The sequence below is a fragment of the Bos taurus genome, chromosome 15 (assembly GCF_002263795.3).
Source record: "Bos taurus isolate L1 Dominette 01449 registration number 42190680 breed Hereford chromosome 15, ARS-UCD2.0, whole genome shotgun sequence".
NCBI lineage: Eukaryota > Metazoa > Chordata > Mammalia > Artiodactyla > Bovidae > Bos > Bos taurus.
Genome location: NC_037342.1, coordinates 51,024,446 through 51,047,694, shown reverse-complemented (window position 1 = coordinate 51,047,694; position 23,249 = coordinate 51,024,446). Strand labels below are relative to the sequence as shown.

At 43.2% G+C, this 23,249-nt stretch overlaps 1 protein-coding gene across 11 annotated transcripts in view; it reads left to right on the top strand.

Moving 5' to 3' along the window:
* The window catches only part of STIM1 (stromal interaction molecule 1), a 204,557-nt gene that overhangs the window by 169,281 nt on the left and 12,027 nt on the right, over positions 1-23,249 (top strand). For all 11 annotated transcript variants that reach the window (XM_059874875.1, XM_059874873.1, XM_024975389.2 and 8 more), the window contains 2 exon segments: positions 15,744-15,921; positions 20,175-20,352. In XM_059874875.1, coding sequence (XP_059730858.1) covers positions 15,744-15,921; positions 20,175-20,352 — 356 coding nt within the window.

The window sequence follows — 23,249 nt, the reverse complement described above, 5'->3', positions numbered from 1 at the left end:
GGTTTTTCACTGCCCTAAAGATCCTCTGTGCTCCACCTGTTTATCCTTCTTTCTTCCTCAACCCCTGGCAATCACTGATTTTTTTTTTTTAACCTCTCCATAGTTTTGTCTTCTTCAGAAGGTCTATACCTTTTGTAAGTGTGAAACAGAGCAACATGGGAGAAGACCATTTTCATCTGCTTTGTTGCCTTTTTTGAACCTGTTCTATGTGCTTAGTCACTCAGTCATGTCCGACTCTTTGCAACCTGATGGACTGTAGCCCGCCAGGCCTCTCTGTCTATAAGGATTCTCCAGGCAAGAATACTGGAGTGGGTTACCATGCCCTCCTCCAGGGAATCTTCCCAACCCAGGGATTGAACCCAGCTCTCCTGCATCGCAGGTGGATTCTTTATGTGTAAGCCACTAGGGAAGCCTTTTTGGTCATACTACTACTACTACTAAGTTGCTTCAGTCGTGTCTGACTCTGTGCGACCCCATGGACTGCAGCCTACCAGGCTTCTCCGTCCATGGGATTCTCCAGGCAAGAACACTGGAGTGGGTTGCCATTTCCTTGTCCAATGCATGAAAGTGGAAAGTGAAAGTGAAGTCGCTCAGTTGTGTCCGAGTCTTAGCGACCCCATGGACTGCAGCCTAACCAGGCCCCTCCATCCATGTGATTTTCCAGGCAACAGTACTGGAGTAGGGTGCCATTGCCTTCTCCTTTTTGGTCCTAGGACACATTTTTTCTTATCATTCATTTATAAGTTTTGAATAAATGACACAATGAAGGCTCTAATTGTGAGGCCCAACCTCTGTACTACCAACATTTTTTTTAATTTTATTTTATTTTTAAACTTTACAATATTGTATTGGTTCTGCCATATATCGAAATGAATCTGCCACAGGCATACATGTGTTCCCCATCCTGAACCCTCCTCCCTTCTCCCTCCCCATACCATCCCTCTGGGTCGTCCCAGTGCACCAGCCCCAAGCATCCAGTATCGTGCATCGAACCTGGACTGGCGACTCGTTTCATATATGATGTTATACATATTTCAATGCCATTCTCCCAAATCATCCCCACCCTCTCCCTCTCCCACAGAGTCCAAAAGACTGTTCTATACATCTGTGTCTCTTTTGCTGTCTCATATACAGGGTTATCGTTACCATCTTTCTAAATTCCATATATATGCGTTAGTATACTGTATTGGTGTTTTTCTTTCTGGCTTACTTCACTCTGTATAATAGGCTCCAGTTTCATCCACCTCATTAGAACTGATTCAAATGTTTTCTTTTTAATGGCTGAGTAATACTCCATTGTGTATATGTACCACAGCTTTCTTATCCATTCGTCTGCTGATGGACATCTAGGTTGCTTCCATGTCCTGGCTATTATAAACAGTGCTGTGATGAACATTGGGGTACATGTGTCTCTTTCCCTTCTGGTTTCCTCAGTGTGTATGCCCAGCAGTGGGATTGCTGGGTCATAAGGCAGTTCTATTTCCAGTTTTTTAAGGAATCTCCACACTGTTCTCCATAGTGGCTGTACTAGTTTGCATTCCCACCAACAGTGTAAGAGGGTTCCCTTTTCACCACATCCTCTCCAGCATTTATTGCTTGTAGACTTTTGGATGGCAGCCATTCTGACTGGCGTGAAATGGTACCTCATAGTGGTTTTGATTTGCATTTCTCTGATAATGAGTGATGTTGAGCATCTTTTCATGTGTTTGTTAGCCATCTGTATGTCTTCTTTGGAGAAATGTCTATTTAGTTCTTTGGCCCATTTTTTGATTGGGTCATCTACCAACATTTTTAAAGCACCTACAGTGCACCACTAAATGACAGTCTCTTCTCTCAGGAAGTTCCATCTAAATGAACATTGGCGTGTCAACAAATTCAGTAAATGGTCAACAGATACAGTGGTATAACAGTCGTATAAGTCATTCCATAGTTCAGATGGGAGCACAAAGTAGGGAGGAGTTTTCAGTTGGAGACCAAGAAGTTTTATGGAAAGGATCACTCTTGAGCTGACTCTTGAAAAATGGGAAGTGGCCTTATTAAACTTTCTTTATTATCAGCCTATCCCCCTCTCTTTGTATACACCAGCAAAAACGTTTATACCAGAAGAATCAAACCTAGCAGTGAAAGCTAGGTTATTTTTTCAGAGGCTCTCCCATGTCACCCTGCAGTTATAGGGAGGCCTTTGGCAGCCTGAAATCTTCTTTAGTCTTCTGAGATATACTAATAGACTGTTAAGACAGCTAGTGCTAGCGGTAAAGAACCTACCCTGCCAGAGCAGGAGACGTAAGACATAAGAGATGTGGGTTTGATCCCTGGTTCAGGAAGATCCCCTGGAAAAGGAAATGGCAACCCACTCCAGTATTGTTGCCTGGAGAATCCCATGGACAGAGGAGCCTGGCAGGCTACAGTCTATAGGGTTGCAAAGAGTCAGACACGACTGAAGCAATGTAGCATACACAGGGTCTGTATCGAAATAGTATTTACTGTATCTGAAAGGGTGTGTTAAAAACAGGTTAAGCAAGAATTGCAAATGGAAAAATCACCTTTTTCTCAAGCACACACAGAACCTTCTCCAGGATAGATCATATCCTGGGCCATAAATCTAGCCTTGGTAAATTCGAAAAAATTTAAATCATTCCAAGCATCTTTTCTGACCATAATGCAGTAAGATTAGATGTCAATTACAGGAGAAAAACTATTAAAAATTCCAACATATGGAGGCTGAACAACATGCTGCTGAACAACCAACAAATCACAGAAGAAATCAAAAAAGAAATCAAAATATGCATAGAAACGAAAATGAAAACACAACAACCCAAAACCTATGGGACACTATAAAAGCAGTATGAAGGGGAAGGTTCATAGCAATACAGGCTTACCTCAAGAAACAAGAAAAAAGTCAAATAAATAACCTAACTCTACACCTAAAGCAACTAGAAAAGGGAGAAATGAAGAACCCCAGGGTTAGTAGAAGGAAAGAAATCTTAAAAATTAGGGCAGAAATAAATGCAAAAGAAACAAAAGAGACCATAGCAAAAATCAACAAAGCCAAAAGCTGGTTCTTTGAGAAGATAAATAAAATTGACAAACCATTAGCCAGACTCATGAAGAAACAAAGGGAGAAAAATCAAATCAACAAAATTAGAAATGAAATGGAGAGATCACAACAGACAACACAGAAGTACGAAGGATCGTAAGAGACTATTATCAGCAACTATATGCCAATAAAACAGACAACATGGAAGAACTGGACAAATTCTTAGAAAAGTACAACTTTCCAAAACTGAACCAGGAAGAAATAGAAAATCTTAACAGACAGATCAGAAGCAAAGAAATTGAAACTGTAATCAGGAATCTTCCAACAAACAAAAGCCCAGATCCAGACGGCTTCACAGCTGAATTCTACCAAAAAAATTTAGAGAAGAGCTAACACCTATCCTACTCAAACTCTTCCAGAAAATTGCAGAGGAAGGTAAACTTCCAAAATCATTCTATGAGGCCACCATCACCCTAATACCAATACCTGACAAAGATGCCACAAAAAAAGAAAACTACAGGCCAATATCACTGATGAACATAGATGCAAAAATCCTTAACAAAATTCTAGCAAATAGAATCCAACAACATATTAAAAAGATCATACATCATGACCAAATGGGCTTTATCCCAGGGATGCAAGGATTCTTCAATATCTGCAAATCAATCAATGTAATACATCACATTAAAAAATTGAAAAGTAAAAACCATATGGTTATGTCAATAGATGCAGAGAAAGCCTTTGACAAAATTCAACATCCATTTATGATAAAAACCCTCCAGAAAGCAGGAATAGAAGGAACATACCTCAACATAATAAAAGCTATATATGACAAACTCACAGCAAACATTATCCTCAATGGTGAAAAATTGAAAGCATTTCCCCTAAAGTCAGGAACAAGACAAGGGTGCCCACTCTTACCACTACTATTCAACATAGTTTTGGAAGTTTTGACCACAGCAATCAGAGCAGAAAAAGAAATAAAAGGAATCCAGATTGGAAAAGAAGAAGCAAAACCCTCACTATTTGCAGATGACATGATCCTCTACATAGAAAACCCTAAAGACTCCACCAGAAAATTACTAGAACTAATAAATGAATACAGTAAAGTTGCAGGATATAAAATCAAAACACAGAAATTCCTTGCATTCCTATACACTAACAATGAGAAAGCAGAAAGAGAAATTAAGGAAAAAATTCCATTCACCATTGCAATGAAAAGAATAAAATACTTAGGAAGATATCTACCTAAAGAAACAAAAGATGTATATATAGAAAACTATAGAACACTGGTGAAAGAAATCAAAGAGGACACTAATAGATGGAGAAATATACCGTGTTCATGGATTGGAAGAATCAATATAGTGAAAATGAGTATACTGCCCAAAGCAATCTATAGATTCAATGCAATCCTTATCAAGCTACCAACGTTATTTTTCAGAGAACTAGAACAAATAATTTCACAGTTTGTATGGAAATACAAAAAACCTCGACTAGCCAAAGCAATCTTGAGAAAGAAGAATGGAACTGGAGGAATCAACCTGCCTGACTTCAGGCTCTACTACAAAGCCACAGTCATCAAGACAGTATCATACTGGCACAAAGACAGAAAGAGATCAATGGAACAAAATAGAAAGCCCAGAGATAAATCCGCGCACCTATGGACACCTTATCTTTGACAAAGGAGGCAAGAATATACAATGGAGAAAAGACAATCTCTTTAATAAGTGGTGCTGGGAAAACTGGTCAACCACTTGTAAAAGAATGAAACTAGAACACTTTCTAACACCATACACAAAAATAAACTCAAAATGGATTAAAGATCTAAACGTAAAACCAGAAACTATAAAACTCCTAGAGGAGAACATAGGCAAAACACTCTCTGACATACATCATAGCAGGATCCTCTATGACCCACCTCCCCGAATATTGGAAATAAAAGCAAAAATAAACAAATGGGACCTAATTAAACTTAAAAGCTTCTGCACAACAAAGGAAACTATAAGCAAGGTGAAAAGACAGCCTTCAGAATGGGAGAAAATAATAGCTAATGAAGCAACTGACAAACAACTAATCTCAAAAATATACAAGCAACTCCTACAGCTCAATTCCAGAAAAATAGATGACCCAATCAAAAAATGGGCCAAAGAACTAAATAGGCATTTCTCCAAAGAAGACATACAGCTGGTTAACAAACACATGAAAAGATGCTCAACGTCACTCATTATCAGAGAAATGCAAATTAAAACCACTATTAGGTATCACTTCATGCCAGTCAGAATGGCTGCCATCCAAAAGTCTATAAGCAATAAATGCTGGAGAGGGTGTGGAGAAAAGGGAACCCTCTTACACTGTTGGTGGGAATGCAAACTAGTACAGCCACTATGGAGAACAGTGTGGAGATTCCTTAAAAAACTGGAAATAGAACTGCCTTATGACCCAGCAATCCCACTGCTGAGCATACACACTGAAACCAGAATTGAAAGAGACACGTGTACCCCAATGTTCATCACAGCACTGTTTATAATAGCCAGGTCATGGAAGCAACCTGGATGCCCATCAGCAGACGAATGGATAAGAAAGCAGTGGTACATATACACAATGGAGTATTACTCAGCCATTAAAAAGAATACATTTGAATCAGTTCTAATGAGGTGGATGAAACTGGAGCCTATTATACAGAGTGAAGTAAGCCAGAAAGAAAAACACCAATACAGTATACTAATGCATATATATGGAATTTAGAAAGATGGTAATGATAACGCTGTATGCGAGACAGCAAAAGAGACACAGATGTATAGAACAGTCTTTTGGACTCTGTGGGAGAGGGAGAGGGTGGGATGATTTGGGAAAATGGCACTGAAACATGTATATTATCACATGTGAAATGAATCGCCAGTCCAGGTTTGATGCATGATACAGGGCGCTCGGGGCTCATGCACTGAGATGACCCAGAGGGATGGTATGGGGAGGGATGTGGGAGAGGGGTTCAGGATGGGGAACACATGTAAACCCATGGCGGATTCATGTCAATGTATGGCAAAAGCAGTACAATATTGTAAAGTAATTAGCCTCTAATTAAAATAAATAAATTAAAAAAAAGAGAAAAATCAGCTAGGTCTAGAGAGCATGAGAATCAGAATCCTGAGTACATGGTACTGGGTCCTGGAGGTCAGAGCCAGCAAGGGGAGCCCCAGTGAATTTGGTTAGGCTGATACGAGGACAGGAGTATCTTCTCCTAGACTCTTTTCATTTAGCCTCTAGGTTGCCTGTAACCTAATCTAAAGGAGGTCAGAGGTTAGCAGAAAACTGTTTCTGAGGTAGGCAGAGCAGAGGTGCTAGAGTTAAGAAGATATTTCACATCCACTAGGAGAGCTACAATAAAAGTGAAAACAGAGGGAAGAACAGAAAGTAAGTGTTGGCAGGGAGATGGAGAAATTAGAACACTTGTACGTTTCTAGTGATAACGAGAAAGCTTCAGCTACTTTAGAAAATAGTCTCATCATTCCTCAAAAAGTTAAACATAGTTACCATATAACTCAGCGATTTCATACCCAGGAATGTACCCCAAAATTGAAAACAGGTACTGAAACAAGTACATGTACATAGCAGCATTATTCACAATAGCTGAGGTGGAAGCAACCCATATATACATTGATGGATGAATGGATAAATAGTTGTAGTATATAAACACAATGAAATATAACTCAACCATAAAAGGAAGTGAAGTTCTGATTACATGCTGCAAGAACATGTATTGTATGATTCCATTTATATGCAATATTCAGAATAGATAAATCCATGGGGATCAAATTAAGATTGGTGGCTGGCAGGGGCTAGAGTGAGTGGGAAATGGGAAGTGGCTGATAATGGGTGTGGGATTTCTTTTGGGATAATGATTAAGGTTCTAAAGTTAATTGTGCTGATGGTTGCACAACCTTGTGAATACACTAAAATCACTGAATTGTTTAATTTAAAAGAATGAATTTTAGAGTATGTGGATTATGTCTCCCATCGTCATCATCATCATTATTACAACTTGATTTTTTATAACCTTTAGACTTCCATTTAGAGAACTTCTTATAAACCTAGGGAAGCACCTTGGTCTCTTTTCATAATTGCCACTCACTGTGTGACCTTGTGTAGATTGTTTTTCTCAGTATATATTTGCTGGTTTGTATCATGAAACAACTGAACTTAAGGATCCTTATGACTCCTTTCAGCTGTGACATTCCATGGTTTTGGGGAGAAACCCTTTGGTTGATAAGGATTCTGTGTAAAAGGTGGGAGGCCTGTTCTTTCCCCCTACTGCCTGTATCCTGTACTTTTAGGACTTCTGTGTTCAGCCATTTTCTTATCACGTGACCTTTGGCAGTTCACTTCTGCTTAGATTTGGCTTCCCTTATCTGTGAAATGGTCTCGGTCATTTAGGCTCTTACTGGCTCTCTCATTTAAGAACTCAGAATTGGTGTTCTCCTGGGAGCTAAGATGAATCCAGCAGCTGTCCTGATGGCAGAGATTGTTTTTTATACTTTCCTGCTGATGCTTCTTAAAGAAAAATTTAGAAAATTATCAGATGGAACCTAAGGAAGATACTAGGAAGCTCTTTGCCAGGAGACTTCTGCAAGAGTGGGCCACCCCTGATGGGTGCCTGCAGAGAATTCCTTGACCTGAGTCCCCTAGGTTCTGTTTTTCCATTTGCACATGGACTAAAACCCCTAGTCAGTGCTCTTCCCTGTCCAGCACCCATGCAGGATTTAGAGTGATGGCCTGTGCTAGCTTGGACCTGGGTTCTGCATCCAGGGTGAGCTGTTATGGTGTGGTCTCAGGCCTCCCCACTGGCTTGCAGTGAACACCCTCTGAGCACCTGGGCTGGCTTCAGTTGCAGTTGTGGCTACCTTGCCCATATTAATGAAGTCCCACTGCCAGTCTGAGGCTTGAGAAATTGCAAATCACAATTTTGTTTACAGTAGCTGTGGGGTCTGCTGAGTGAGTGGATCCATCTGCCCGCAGGAGCCTCAGAGCTTGGGAAGAGGGAAGGAGGATCAGACTGGCTTAGTCTGGAGTCCTGACCATAGAAGACAGCTTGGCCCTCCCTACGTGGGCCACAGAGCAGCACAGGTGTTTCCTGTCTTTTCTGCCAGCAGAGCTGGCTCTGGGCTGGCCCAGCTGGGGCTCTCCTGACAGTGCCGGTGGCCAGATGTCAGGTGTGCTCTGAGACACAGAGGCCCAAAGACAGTGTTCAGTTTGGGGTCTCAGCTGATCTCTCATTATGGCAGCAAATGATTCGCTGAGAGAGAAACTGAGGCTAAAATGAGGCGAGTTTTAAACAGCAGAGCCATGACTCAAACCTAGATTTTTAGCTTATATTTCAGCTCTCTTTTCTACTATATTATCCCACCCTCCACTTCTGTTAGAGGAGACAAGATGTAAGAGTCCCAGCTCTGAAATCAAACAGACTGGCTCTATCACTCAGTCATTTGGTGACCTTGGGGACATTCCTAAGGTTCTCTGTGTCCCAGTTTCCCCTACGTGGTAGCTGCTATTGTTAGTGTGTATCACTGTCTTGGACTCAGGGCTGGGTGCCCTTTGTGTTGTTAAAGGTGCAGAAAGAGGCCTGCACAGTAATCATGGGGTTGGGGGGACTTGTGAAGAGGAAAAGACAAAGACTGCACCTTGTCTTCCTTCCACAGTGGCTCAGGTAATAGGGGAAGTCATCAGTGAGCAGGAGGGGCTGCCTGTCTGGCACAGCTTGCTCTGTTCTTACCTGCTTTCTCCTTTTTGTTATGTTCCTTCTCTAGGATGCCTTTCCAGCCTCTTCCTGGGCATGCTCAACCCTTCCCTCTTACTTTCCACTTTCCCTTGGGGATCCACAGCCCTTTGTACCTGCTTTTTTGTTTGTTTGTTATTTCAGATTTCCCTCTCTTTTATTGAAAGTATAATTGATTATACGGGGGATAAGCTACAGGCTTGGGGGAAGTAGGGGAAGAGTCTGGCTCAGCTTAGCTGTGCGGAGAACTGCTCCCTGTGTAGTATCTAGTGCAATCAATCAATTGATTATACTAGTACAATATTGTGTTAGTTTCAGGAGCACAGAAAAGTAATTGTATCTGCTTTCTGTATAACAATCTGTTTTCCTGTCTGCTACTCTTTAAACTGGAAACTCCTTGAGGGTAGACACAGCTTTGTTCATCTGTCGTTGCCACTCAGCGTAAAACCCAGCAAGAAAGAGATGGAAGTTATACAGGAGGAGGCTGGGCCTCTCCGAAGCTACAGGCTTGGGGGAAGTAGGGGAAGAGTCTGGCTCAGCTTAGCTGTGTGGAGAACTGCTCCCCGTGTAGTATCTGTGCACCAGTGGGGCAGCTAAGGCATTTTTTGGGGGGCTACAATCAGAAGAAAAGAGGGCCCAGAAATAGTTCTTACAGGTTAAACAGACAGCTCAGCATAGAAGGCTATGTAAATGACAAAAGAAATTCCTAGCACCTACTGTGGCAATGAGGAGTGAGTATCTGTATCTGTCAGGCACAGGGGACTGTGGGCAGTAGAGAAGCAGATAGAATACATGGGGAGAGGGGATTCCAGAACGTGATAATTACTGGAGCCTCACATTCTCACCCTGAAAACTGGCACCCTGAAAATTCTATCACTCCGCACTCTGTTCACATGTCAGCATCTCATTTGTTTACACCCTCCTCCCTTGCCTCAAGCCTGATTGTGTTAACAGTTGACCTCATTTTGCTAAAATCTATTTGTAGCACTCAGCCTGGGAATTTTGCCACCCTCTGGCTCCCCAGGCCCTAACCAGCTTCCCTGGGTTAGTTCTGTTCATCTCACTGGCCATGTCTGCTCTCATTGTCCATGGCTGTGTTCACTGGTGACAGGTGGATTCTGAGAGCTGAGTTCCAGTAGAGGCTGTGAGGACAGCTCGCCAGACTTTTCTTCTTTTCTTTAATTAATTTATTTTAATTGGGGATAATTACTTTACAATATTGTGATTTTTTTTGCCATACATCAACATGAATCAGCTATAGGCATACATGTGTCCCCTCCTCCTGAACCCCCCTCCCACCTCCTTCCCCATCCCATCCCTCCAGATTTTCACAGAGCACTGGCTCTGGGTTCTCTGCATCATACATCAAACTCCCACTTTGCCAGACTCTTCTTGTTCCCAGGAGCTGGTATTTGCCTTCTGTATGCACTTTATATTGTACCTCCCCTTTTCTGCTGCTGCTGCTAAGCCGCTTCAGTCATGTCCGACTCTGTGCGACCCCATAGACGGCAGCCCACCAGGCTTCCCCATCCCTGGGGTTCTCCAGGCAAGAACACTGGAGTGGGTTGCCGTATCCTTCTCCAATGCCTGAAAGTGAAAAGTGAAAGTGAAGTCGCTCAGTCATGTCCGACTCTTAGCGACCCCATGGACTGCAGCCTACCAGGCTCCTCCATCCATGGAATTTTCCAGACAAGAGTACTGGGGTGGAGTGCCATTGCCTTCTCCCCCCTTTCCTGCTAGAATCTCGCTTTCTTCTTCCTTTTTGCCTCCTTTCCACCTTTGCTAAGTGCCTGCTCTGGTCAGGCTCTATGCTAAGTGTGAGGCTACAGAGATAAATAAGTCTTGTGCCCTGGTCCTGAGGAACCCACAGTGACTGATATGAAAGCTGAAAAGCACACAGGGCAATCCTTGAGAAAATACATGTTTTTAGCTGTCCAGTGAGTGGGCTGGTCAGGGAATCCTAGTCCAGAGGAGAAGGAATGGTCAGGTCTCTGTAAACTGTGGTGGGCTGGGAAGGTGGTAGGAATCGAAGAATGGGACTCGGGTTATGATAGGAAGAAAAACATCATGAATAAGGTACATACTAGATTCTTAGTTTCCCTGTTTCTCCTTCTTTTTTCCTGACACAGTAGTTTATAGATTTTTGTATTAGTCAAGGTTCTTCAGATAAACAGAACCAATAGGATATATATATAGATATGTATATGAGGAGATTTATTATGAAAATTGATTCACGCTATCTTGGAGGCCAAGAAGTCCCACAGTCTTCCATATATAAGCTGAAACCCAGGAAAGGTGGGGTTGTAATTCAGTCTGAGTCTGCAGGCTGAGGACCAGGGGAGCTGATGGTGTGAATCCCTGTGAGTCTGAAGATCAAGAGCTGGGAGTGCTGATATAGGTGGGCAGAGGAAAACGGATGTGTAAACTCAAGCTGGAGAGCATATTTGCCCTTCCTCTGCCTTTTGGTTCTGTTCAGACCCTTAGTGCCATGTGAACAATTAGTTGATGCCCAGTCTCATTAATGAAGATGACCTTCTTAACACAGTCTACTGATTCAAATATTAATCTCATATGAAGACAACTCCACAGACACACCCTGGAATAATTCTTTATCATCTATCCAGACAACCCCTTAGCCCAATCAAGGTGACACATAAAGTTAACCATTAGGGATTCCCTTAGAACTCAAAATTCTCCAAGCCAGGCTTCAACAGTATGTGAACCGTGAACTTCCAGATCCTCAAGCTGGATTTAGAAAAGGCACAGGAACCAAAGATCAAATTGCCAACATTCATTGGATCATCAAAAAAGCAAGAGAGTTCCAGAAAAATATCTACTTTGCTTTATTGACTATGCCAAAGCCTTTGACTGTGTGGACTACAACAAAGTCTGGAAAATTCTTAAAGAGATGGGAATACCAGACCACCTGACTGCTTCTTGAGAAATCTGTATGCAGGTCAGGAAGCAACAGAGGTAGAACTTGACATGGAACAACAGGCTGGTTCCACATTGGGAAATTAGTACATCAAGGCTTATTTAACTTCTATGCAGAGTACATCATGAGAAACGCTAGGCTGGAAGAAGCACAAGCTGGAATCAAGATTGCCGGGAGAAGTATCAATCACCTCAGATATGCAGATGACACCACCCTTATGGCAGAAAGTGAAGAAGAACTAAAGAGCCTCTTGATGAAAGTGAAAGAGGAGAGTGAAAAATTTGGCTTAAAACTCAACATTCAGAAAACTAAGATCATGGCATCTGGTCCCATCACTTCTTGGGAAATAGATGGGGAAACAGTGGAAGCAGTGAGAGACTTCATTTTGGGGGCTTCAAAGTCACTGCAGATGGTGACTTCAGCCATGAAATTAAAAGGCGCTTGCTCCTTGGAAGAAAAGTTATGACCAATCTAGACAGCATATTAAAAAACAGAGACATTACTTTGCCAACAAAAATCCATCTAGTCAAAGCTATGGTTTTTCCAGTAGTCATATATAGATGTGAGAGTTGGACTATAAAGAAAGCTGAGCGCCAAAAAATTGATGCTTTTGAACTGTGGTGTTGGAGAAGACTCTTGAGAGTCCCTTGGACTGCAAGGAGATCTAACCAATTCATCCTAAAGGAAATCAGTCCTGAATATTCATTGGAAGGACTGATGCTGAAGCTCCAATACTTTGGCCACCTGATGAAGAACTGACTCATTTGTAAAGACCCTGATGTTGGGAAATATCGAAGGCAGGAGGAGAAGGGGACGACAGAGGATGAGATGGTTGGATGACATCACCGACTCAATGGACATGAATTCAAGTAAACTCTGGGAGTTGGCGATGGACAGGGAGGCCTGGCGTGCTGCAGTCCATGGGGTCACAAAGAGTCGGACACGACTGAGTACTGAACTGAACTGAACTAGGACTGTGGACCCCACTGAAGGGAACTGACAATTCTCACATCTATTTCTCTGAACACCTCAAAGTACTTTCATTTACAACTAGGCATTTAATCTTTTAGCAATTCTGTGATAATGCATTTTACAGCTGAGGAAGCTGAGACCGAGATGGGGGAAGTGAATTTCATAACAAATTGGGGCAGAGGCAAGGATAGAACTCAAACTTCCTAATACTTCATGCAAGATGCTTCCTTTGTTGAAATAAAAATTTCTCTACACGAGGCCTTATTTTTAACTTCAAAGGCCTGGCCATTCAGCTTTTGGATCTTCACTCTCTGATGGCAGTGCCACAGTCAGTTCCCAGAGGGTTGAGGGGGAAACTTAGGCCGTGGAATTCCTATGGTTGCACTCGGGCGAGATCAGGGGATATAGGTGTACCCTGGTGAGACATGTTTGCATGTAATAAACAGAAACAATCCCTGCTGCATGAGGATGAGAAAATTTGAATTCCAGCTCTGTCACTTTTCATGGACTCTGACAAGTCAGTGCCTCTACGGAACCTCACTTTTCTGGTCTACAGCCTGGGAATACTCTACTGTATAGATTAGTTGTGAGAATTTGAAATGTTAATGTAAATACCTGATACATTTTATGTTTTCTCTATTTCCCCCCCCCTTTTTTTTTAATTCCTTCTTATGTGGATTAAAGAGAGGGAACTATCACACTTAAGGCTTTTCAGTGAAGATTCAACCCCACAAATATTTATTGAGTGGCTTCTATGTGCTGGTCAGTGCTGGCCTACAGAGAAGTGATCGGTAGGGGCCACAGAGTAAATCAACCAGATTAGGCTCATTTTCTTCCCACCAAACTTGGTAGCCCACAGGCTGTTGATAGGCAGCATGTCTGAGTTTCAGCTATGTATCTGACAAGGCAGAAGGATATAGGGGATAAATGCTTATGTATTTAAGTGGAGTCAAAACTCACTGAAGAGATCCAGAGGGTACCGATAGGTGGAACAGTATTACCTTAGAAGAGGGGGTGATGGATAGATCCTATCCTTGTCCCTGGTAATTCAATATTTTTATTCATGAGCTGGATGAGAATATGAAGCTGGAAAAAACAGGATCTTGTTTCAAATTGATCTGGACAAGGTAGAATAAGGAACTGAGACATGTGTGTCCACCTCAAGGGCTTTGAAGTGTTGGAGGCAATAGTGGGAGGGAGCTAGTCACATGAAGAATTGTTGGAATGTAGTACCTTAGACTTTGGATAGGAATGTTGGGGATGTTGGAGGTGAGAAAGCCTGGGAATCCAAGATGAAAAGTCCTTAAAAACAGGGGAGACAAAGAGTACCCTAGCCTGTGGTGGAGGCTGGATAGGAGGTAGGTGTGTTCCAGAAAGTAAGACAACTCCCTATACTGCAGAGATATTGCTTCTTGTGATCTAAGGACAGGGGAGTGGGGACGTGAGCATGGCTGCAAGTGTAGACCTTCCAGGAAGCTGGAGCGTGGCTGTTGGAGGGCCCTCAGTTGCTCTGTGAAGGTGTTAGTCACTCAGTCATGTCCAACTCTTTGTGACCTCTTGGACTGTAGCTCACCAGTCTCCTCTGTCTATGGGAATCTTGGAGTGGGTTGTCATTCCCTTCTGCAGCGGAGCTTCTTGACCCAGGGATCAAACCTGGTCTCCTGCATTGCAGGCAGATTCTTTACCATCTGAGCCACCAAGGAAGCCACCAGTTCCTCTGTATGGTCTGGCATAGACATGTCAAGGACATGGCTACACCCTGGGCCTAGTAATTCCCCTCCCGTGGACGGAAATAACATGTGCTAATCTGTCCTTGATTTCACACCATCCCCATGTCCAATGAGGAGCCATGAATATAACCCTTTTTGTCAAAGTGGGCATCAGCTTCATGAGGTAGAATGTCAGCTACATGTGTCTTTTCCTGCTGTCTGTCTAGATCCTGCCCCAACTTGGTGGCTCCACTGGGTCCTTTTGGGTCCCCCTCAGCCCCTTCCTGGGCAGTGAGATCCTGTCAGTCCCACCACCCCTTCCCCAACACCAGGTGAGCCACCGTGCACAGGAGGTCATTACCTCTTTCCCTTTGGGGCTTTTCTTAGCCATTGCGGCTCTATTTCTAGTGGAGTACAGTGCATGTGGGGCATACAATAGCAGCCTCTTTCCCTCCTGGTATCTCTTTCAGTCTTCTGTGCTGTGCCCCAGAGCCTAGGTCTGGCACACTGGGGACCGGTCTCAGGCTCCAGCACTGCCCCTCTTCTGGTCAGCTCAGTTCTTGGGACACGGCGTTTGTTCTTATCTTCTGATGTTATTCCTTGTTTAGCTTTTCGGTGTCGCTCTCTCCAGAGCAAAGCATTGCTTTGAACCCCAGTTGGTGGACAGGGCCCTGGCACTTCACCAATAGCCGCCAGGTGTTCTCTGGAGGTAGACCTGGCCCTCTGTTCCGGGACATCCTGATGCTGCTCCCGTTCTACATGGTTTCTGGTTGAACCACAGCCTAGATAGAAATGCTCTCTGTAGATGAGACTTGCAGACCTCTATATGATCTAGTCTTTGTACCTTGCACCTAGAATAGCCTCATGGTCTGGGAGACCCAGCTCCTGCAGTAACCTCAGTCCCACAGCCAATCCTCAGGCTCCAGCGACTTTGCTTGTACCCTTACCAGCCACCCCTCTTCCGCCTACTATAGTATCCTAGTGTTTCTTACCCTGTAGGGCAGAAGCCACTGCATCTGGGCACATGGGCCCGCTGCAGCCCAGAATGGCTGGGATGTACTGAGAAGGCACTAGTTCTCTTCACTGCACGTTAGGGAAGTGTGATCCAGTGAGCTTCCTATATTGCTCTAAGGCCTCTCATCTTTCCAAACTAGGCCTTGACTTAGCAGAGAAATAAGCAGAGTGTGGTGAGTGTGTGTCTAAGAAGAGAAACCAATTCCTCCTGAGTGGGAAGGCTTTGTGGAGGAGGAGACACGCAGAGTGTGTGAGGCTGAGCAGGCAGTGGGCACCCTGACTCACTGTGCCCTTCCTCTCTGGCAGTGACCCGCCATAACCACCTCAAGGACTTCATGCTGGTGGTGTCTATCGTTATTGGTGTGGGTGGCTGCTGGTTTGCCTATATCCAGAACCGTTACTCCAAGGAGCACATGAAGAAGATGATGAAGGACCTGGAGGGCTTACACCGAGCCGAGCAGAGTCTGCATGACCTTCAGGAAAGGTAAGGCCCTGTCCCTGCCCCCTGACCCTGGTGTTGCCAGCTCTTGGGAGCCTCCAGTTTCCACCTAAGATGCGGGCCGTCTGGCTCCCAAGACCCTGCTGACATGGTGGCCCAGGCTGTGTCATCCTCCCAAACCTGCGTTGGAGCCTAGGTTCCTGCCGTTCCAGTCACACAGGCAAGTATCCCTCCCCGGGGCAGAAGCTTATTTCTATCCTTTCTCCCCCGGAGCTTCAGAGGGAGAAGTGTGGAGCTGCTGGAAGGTCTTGAGCTTCCCTGGTTGGATGGCTTGTGTGGGGTCATTCCATCCTCCATCCCACCTCTTGACTGCTTCCCTTTCCATAGAAGTAGACATGATTACTGTCCTTCTCTGTTTCCCAAAGAAACCTCGCAAACCTGTCTTCCTAATACCTTTCATGCTGTCTTATATGGCATCTAAATCTCATGAGTATTCACTTGTTGTATGTGTGCTGTGCTCAGTCTGACTCTTTGTAGCCCATGGACTGTAATCTGCCAGACTCCTCTGCCCATGGAATCTTCCAGGCAAGAATTCTGGAATGGGGTGCCATTTGCTACTCCAGGGGATCTTCCCAACCCAGGGATTGAACCCATGCCTCTTGCATCTCCTGTGTTGGCAGGCGGATTCTTTACCACTAACACCACCTGGGAAGCGCCCACTGTTGTATGACTGGGTAAATCCCTTTCCTTTCTGGGATATATTTCCTCATTAGTAATGTAAAGGAGTTGAACTAGGAGCATACCAGGACATTTTAGCTCTGATAGTCTGAGGTTCTGTTTGAATAAAGCATGGCTTAGAAACTATTGTAGAAGATCTAGCTGTGAAGGGAAGGTGACAGTCTGCCAGCCGACCTAAGTACTTCCTGACATCTAGGAACCAGGTCTGTGTGGGGAATTGGAAGGAAGTCACTGCTTCTGGGCCACAGAGCACACACTTAAGAAGGAGCAGTGACTCAGTGCCAGCCTGTAGGAAGAGAGCTGGAAGGACTGGAATGGCACAGAGGCAGGAGATGAGTGGATGTGGAGTCTGAGGAGGTGGCCTTGAAAGATGCGTAGGAAAGATTAACCTGGTGGTTGTGGTTGAGTGTATAGAGTGAGACCAGATCCCTGGTACCTTCGGACTCACACATTAGTAGGATGCAAAAGGCAATAGAGAATCAATGTGGGTATTTGACTTTTTTGCTTTGTTTTGGTTTTAAGAAGAGGAGAGGCCTACTTCAGGAGTGTTTTGTCAGAAAATGATTCCGACAGCCTAGGGACTCCTGTTGGGGAGTCTTTGCAGGAATCCATGTAAAAGGAAGTGAAGTTTGTCTCTTTTCTATTATTTTTAAATGATAGATACTATTTTCTTTGGAAGGATGGGGAAATGGTTTCTTAAGAACTGGATATTGTTAAGTACATTTAAGCATTATTGTTTGTAATCACCACAACCCCCTTAGGTAGGTATTGTTATCCCAATTTTAGAGTGAAGAAATGAAGCCTCGGAGAGGGTGAGTGTCCATAAGTAGTAAATTAGGAATTTCTTTAACCACAGGCTGCTGCCTCAGTAAAGGCACCCCTAGCAGATTCGTTTCCATGGGCTTTTAGGAGGCAAGAGGAGTTTTATCTTTGAGCTGATTCCTGGCTACTTTGCTGGGCCCCTTGTTCCTGGGCCCTTTTCCAACGGGGGGCTAAATGCTGCTATGTGGGCAGTCCCCATTCTTCATTTGTCTGAAAAACATGTACTGTTTTCATTCCAAAGGCAAAGAATCTAGGCAGGAGGCATTCCAAGTTTGGGGATAAAACTAAACTCCCAGCCCTCTCTGCTCCCCAAGGCCTCCAGAGCTAACCGGCCACTGTGGCACTTTGAGAAACGAATGCACACGCCTCCCAACCCAAGACAGGCCCACACCTGTGCACACACATATCCTCCTCTGACACAGGGGCCCATGTGCCTCTTTGCGCCTCCTTACTTTGGAGGCCTACACTGCCAGTCACCAAAGAGCTTTTTCCAGAGTTCTGATGCTTTAGGTGAGTAAATGTAATGCTATATGTGCATTCCAGTTAAGATTTCACTGGGTTTCAAGATAATTCTTTGAGGCAAGCAGGAATTTTGAGTCCCACTTAAAAAGGAAGAAACAGGCCTGGTCCAGGGAACAGACTTGTCCACAGTCACACAGCTGCGTAGATCCGAGCTGTGGTCAGACTGCCTGCTTTTCTTCTGATGGTAACTGATTGTCGCCTTCAAGATGCTCAGTCTTCTGTGAAGGAGACGGGGTGGGCCCAGGCTCGACTGTACATTTATTAGCTCATTTCTTCACCCAGTAGTATTTATTGATCTTCATCTCTATTACGACCAAAATGGGTCAGTCTTGATTCTACTTTAAAGGAACTCCCTATTGTATGAAGAAGAGAGGCATATCATAGACTTTTCAGAAGAGGCTGCTTTCAGAGAGGATAATATTTCAGTGAAGAATTGAATCCCTAATTTCAAGCAGTTGAGTCATGGGAGAGTACAATAAAGGAGGATATTCAGGGCAGGGAGATTGTGCTGGAAATGGCGCCCCTGACTTGTTTTTAGCTGTGCACATAGCGCCACCTGCTGAGTGCCTTGACGAGGTTCAATTCCTTTTCACTCCAGGGATAAAGTGCGCAGAAGGCTGCAATTTGTCAGCAGAAAGCTTGCAGCTTAGGCATTTTTCCTCTTCCCTCCTTACTTGTCGCCACATCTTTTGAGGCTTCAGTCATTGACAGATCTGGACTTGGGATTTTTTTTAGAGGTTCAATTCTGTTTCTACCTCTTCTGTTACCTGCTTAATTAACTCAGTGGTCAGTGCTTCCCTACTTGTTCTGCAGCCTATCCTCTCTCTTCTGTACCTCAAGTCTAAGCCATATATCACTTGTTTTCTTCCTCTTCCTTTCCCCTCTTATCCTGTAACATAGTGGTTCCTACTCAGGTAGGAAGACCTGACAGTAGCTAAGTCCTTTCCCTCTTCCAGAGGGACCAGCTAATGCTTATTCTTTCTTCTGGGTCTAACCCAGGCCTCACCTTCCCCTACTCCTTTCAGGCAGAGTTGATCACCCCATCCTTTGGGTCTATCCAACACTTTATTTCTCTATTATAGAACTTATCACACTGTGTGCCCTTGTTTACTTGTCTATATTGGACTAAGCCATGAGCACCTCAGTGGCAGGGACAGTCTTCTCATTCATCTCCATATGTCTAGGAGTCACAACAGGGCTTGGCATTTAGTAGACACTTTAAAGTACTAGGTGAAGGAAAAGGTGAATGAATGAATGAATAAACATAGATATGTAGTGGGAAGAAGGAAGGAAGTTTAGCCGGATGGATGAAGGATTTTGTCAGTAAACAGAGGGAATGTGTGGGTGGGTCCAAGGGCATATTTTCATTATAAGTGATGCCCTCGAGAAGGAATGTGCTTAGGAAGGGAACTTAAGGTCAGGGGCATGAGGGGCTCCCCCAAATCCTGCCCAGCCCCTTTAGCATGAATTTCATGTTTCTGTGCTTTTGGGATTTAGGTACTCAGGAGTCCAAGAGGTACAACTCAATAGTTCCCTTCTCATCTTCCTTAAATCCCGCCATGACCATCACCCCCAGCATATTTCACCATCAGGCTTTCCCTGGGTCTTTGGTCCATGTTTCAGAGTATTCTACATTGATTGTACCTTCCAGATACCTTGGTATAAGGGTAGTAACTGTGCAATTTGAACACATAAAGATTAGAATTCTGGTCTCAATTCTGTCTGCCATCTGTTCCCTTTCCTAAGCCTTTGTGTCCATACCTGTCCCAGGCTGATAATTGTACAATATATCATTATCTGCAGGGAGGATAGTAGTTGTTATGATCTGAGTATGTGAGACATCTTGTTGTTGTTCAATCAGTAAGTCATGTCTGACTGTTTGCGACCCCATGGACTGCAGCGCTCCAGGCTCTCTTGTCCTTCACTGTCTCCCCAACACCTTAGAAGGAAGGATTCAGATACCCTGGAACCTTGGCTTCACAAGCTTTTGTTACTGGCCTTTGTTACTGGCAGCAGAATGATGGTCCAAGTAAGTAGGGTAATGACATGGTTTCTGCTGATCCTGAGCTGCCTCACCAGGGCCAGGCAGGTGGCAGAGTAGGGAGAATATATTCTGAGTGCTGGAGGCTTCATCTTCCTCTTGGATGCCATGCCCTGTGGCTAGTTGGTGGGCACTGCCTTGCCTGGCCTCCTCCAGCTCCCCACATTGTCTCCAGGCTGCACAAAGCCCAGGAGGAGCACCGTACGGTGGAGGTGGAAAAGGTGCACCTGGAGAAGAAGCTGCGCGATGAGATCAACCTTGCCAAGCAGGAAGCCCAGAGGCTGAAGGAGCTGCGGGAGGGAACGGAGAATGAGCGGAGCCGCCAGAAGTATGCCGAGGAGGAGTTGGAGCAGGTAGGAGAGTCTACAGTCCCGAGGGGCTGGGGTCAAAGGGCAGGAGCCAAAGGTCTGGCCAGGAGTCGTGGAAAAGTTGCAAAAATGATCACTGCGGTTGTGAAAGCACAGTGAATAACTAGCTGATGTTATTCTGTCCCTTTTTAGTTGAGGTATTTACATATACAGATCATAAGTATACAGCTGGAACACTTTACATATGCATGTACTGTGTAACTACCATCCACGTCAAGGTACAGAATCTCGTAAGCACTCAGAGGGCTCACTTCTGCTTCCCCTTTCTCCCTGTCAATACTTCACCCAAAAGGTAACTACAGTCGTGACCTCTAAAGCAGATTAGTTTCACCTGATTTTTAACATCATGTAAATAGCATTATACAGTATGTGTTCTTTTGTGTTTGGTTTCTTTCATTGAACATTATATCTGTGAGAGGCAACCATGTTATTGCATGTAGTGATAATTAATTTATTTCTGTTGCTGAGTGTTAATCCCTTATATGGATATACTATAAATTATTTATCCATTCTCCTATTGATAGACATTTGGATTGTTTGCAAGTTTGTTTTCTTTTAAAACTTCTTTGTGGGCATCACTTATTTCTTTTGAATATGTAACAGGGCATTCATATATTTAGTTTTAAGAAATTGGTGATTTTCCTAAATGACTGTACCAATCTGTACTGCCACTAGTGATAGTGTGAGAGTTCTAGTTGAGCTATAGCCTGAGTATTTTTAGGCATTTTCATTTTATACATTATGATGTAGATATAATAGTATCTTGTTGTGATTTTAATTTTCCTATTGACCAATAATATTGAATACCTTTTCATAAATTTATTGATGACTTTATTTGGGAATCTTCTAATTTAAGAAATTGGGATTCAGTTAAAAACATTTCCTAACTTCCATTGTGATTTCTTTTTGACCCATGGTTATTTAATAGTGTGTTGCCTAATTGTCAAACACTTGGGGACTTTTCTGTTTATCTTTCTCATTGATTTCCAGTTTAACTTTGCTGTGTTCAAAGAACATGTGCTTTGACCACAGGTTCCAGTCCTTTCAAATATGTTGAAACTTGGATGATGTAAGCAGACTACAGAAAACAACTAAAAGGCAAAGAGTGTCAGACTGGATAAAAAACAAAACCCAAGTATATGCTGTTTACAACAGACATGCTTTAGAAATAAGGATACAAAATGGTTAAAAGTAAAAAGATGAGAAAAGATACTAATATACAATAAACACTAAGGAAAATAAAGCAAGGGTAGCTATGTAAATGTCAGACAAAATAGACTTAGAGAAAAAAGTATTACTAGAGACAAAAATGGACATTTCATGTAAGATAAATATGTGAATTAAACAGTAATATATAACAACCTTTAATTTGGATGCGCCTAATAATATAGTTTAAAATATATGTGTGTGTATATGTGTGTGTGTGTGTGTGTGTGTATGTGTGTGTATATAAAGCAAAAGTTAAGAAAAACTAAAAGGATTAATAGACAAATTTCATAATCAAAGTTAGAGATTTTTAGCATCCCCCTCCCAATAATAAGCAGCCAAAAGTATCAGTAAGGATATAAAAATTTAAACATGACTGATCAATTTGACCTCATTGCTGCATGTAGAGCGTTTTACCCCACAGCCGCAGAATACACATTCACTGTAGTGTTTACATGTTGCTTCTGCTCCATTCTCTCTCCTTCTGGGTATCCAGTATTTATGTTAGACCTTTTAACTCTATTCCACGTGTCTCTTATGCTTAGTTCTGTTCTTTTTTCCTCCCTCTGTGCTTTGGTTTGGTTATTTTATATTAATCTGTCTTTGAGTTCCCTAATCCTGTATTTTGCCAAGAACATTGTGGTATTTAGCTCATACAGTGGAATCCTACTCTCAGGTAATGTATTTTTCTAGAATGCCCATTTTACTCTTTTATTGATTCTGTTCCCTGTCTAGAATTTTCCCATATTTTTCTTTAACATTTTAGTCATAGCTGTCTTAAAGTCCTTGACGGGTAACTCTTAACATCTGGATCATTTGTGGGACTGCTTGTTTTTCCTCTTGATTATTACTTCTATTTGCCTGTTCTATTCTCATGTCTAGTAATTTAGTACATGGTGGATAGTGTGCATAAAGAATAATAAAGGCCACAGTTGATTTTCATCTTCTGTCAGATATAGGGTTTAGTTAGGTATGCTGGGTAAGGATCTGGTCATCTCAAGCCAATGAGAGACTGAAATGTGTCAGAACTGGGCTGTAGTTTAGTAAGAGTTGGTCCAAGCCTCATTTGTCCCTGTTTCCTCAGGCATTCTGCTTCCTGACTTTTTATTGAGATCTGGTGAATTTATTTCTTCCCAGTCCTGAATGACTATGAGATTATTTCTGCCCCTTGGACATTTTTAAGTTAGCTCTTTGGCCTCCTACTCCTCATAACTTTCAAGTTTTGCAGCTCTCTTGAGGAGGGGACTGGCTGTGTGCTTGAGTCAGATCCCTTCTTTCTTGCAATGCCTTGTCTCCTAAGCATTGTGACATTATGGGATATTTTATTCCACTCTTTGGCCTAGCTACCTATTCTCTTGCACAGCTCCAGAGTGCAGTAAATGCTCATGATCCCCGTGTTCCCTGTTTTGTAACTGTTTCTCTCATTACACAGTTTTTGAGTGTGTTTGACCAGCCCTTTCATGTGCCTCCCCAACTGTCATACTTCCATCTACTTGCTCTCTCTTCTCTCTCCATTCTCTCTTTAGCTGATCCCAATCCTTCAACTGTTTTTAATGTAGAACTTGATCCTACATTTCCAGACTCAGTGTATTAGTCGCTAAGGTGTCTGTTCCTCGTTTTAAATCTATAAAGCCAGGAGTGGGCTATTTTGTAGTTTCCTTTTCAAGGAACAAAAA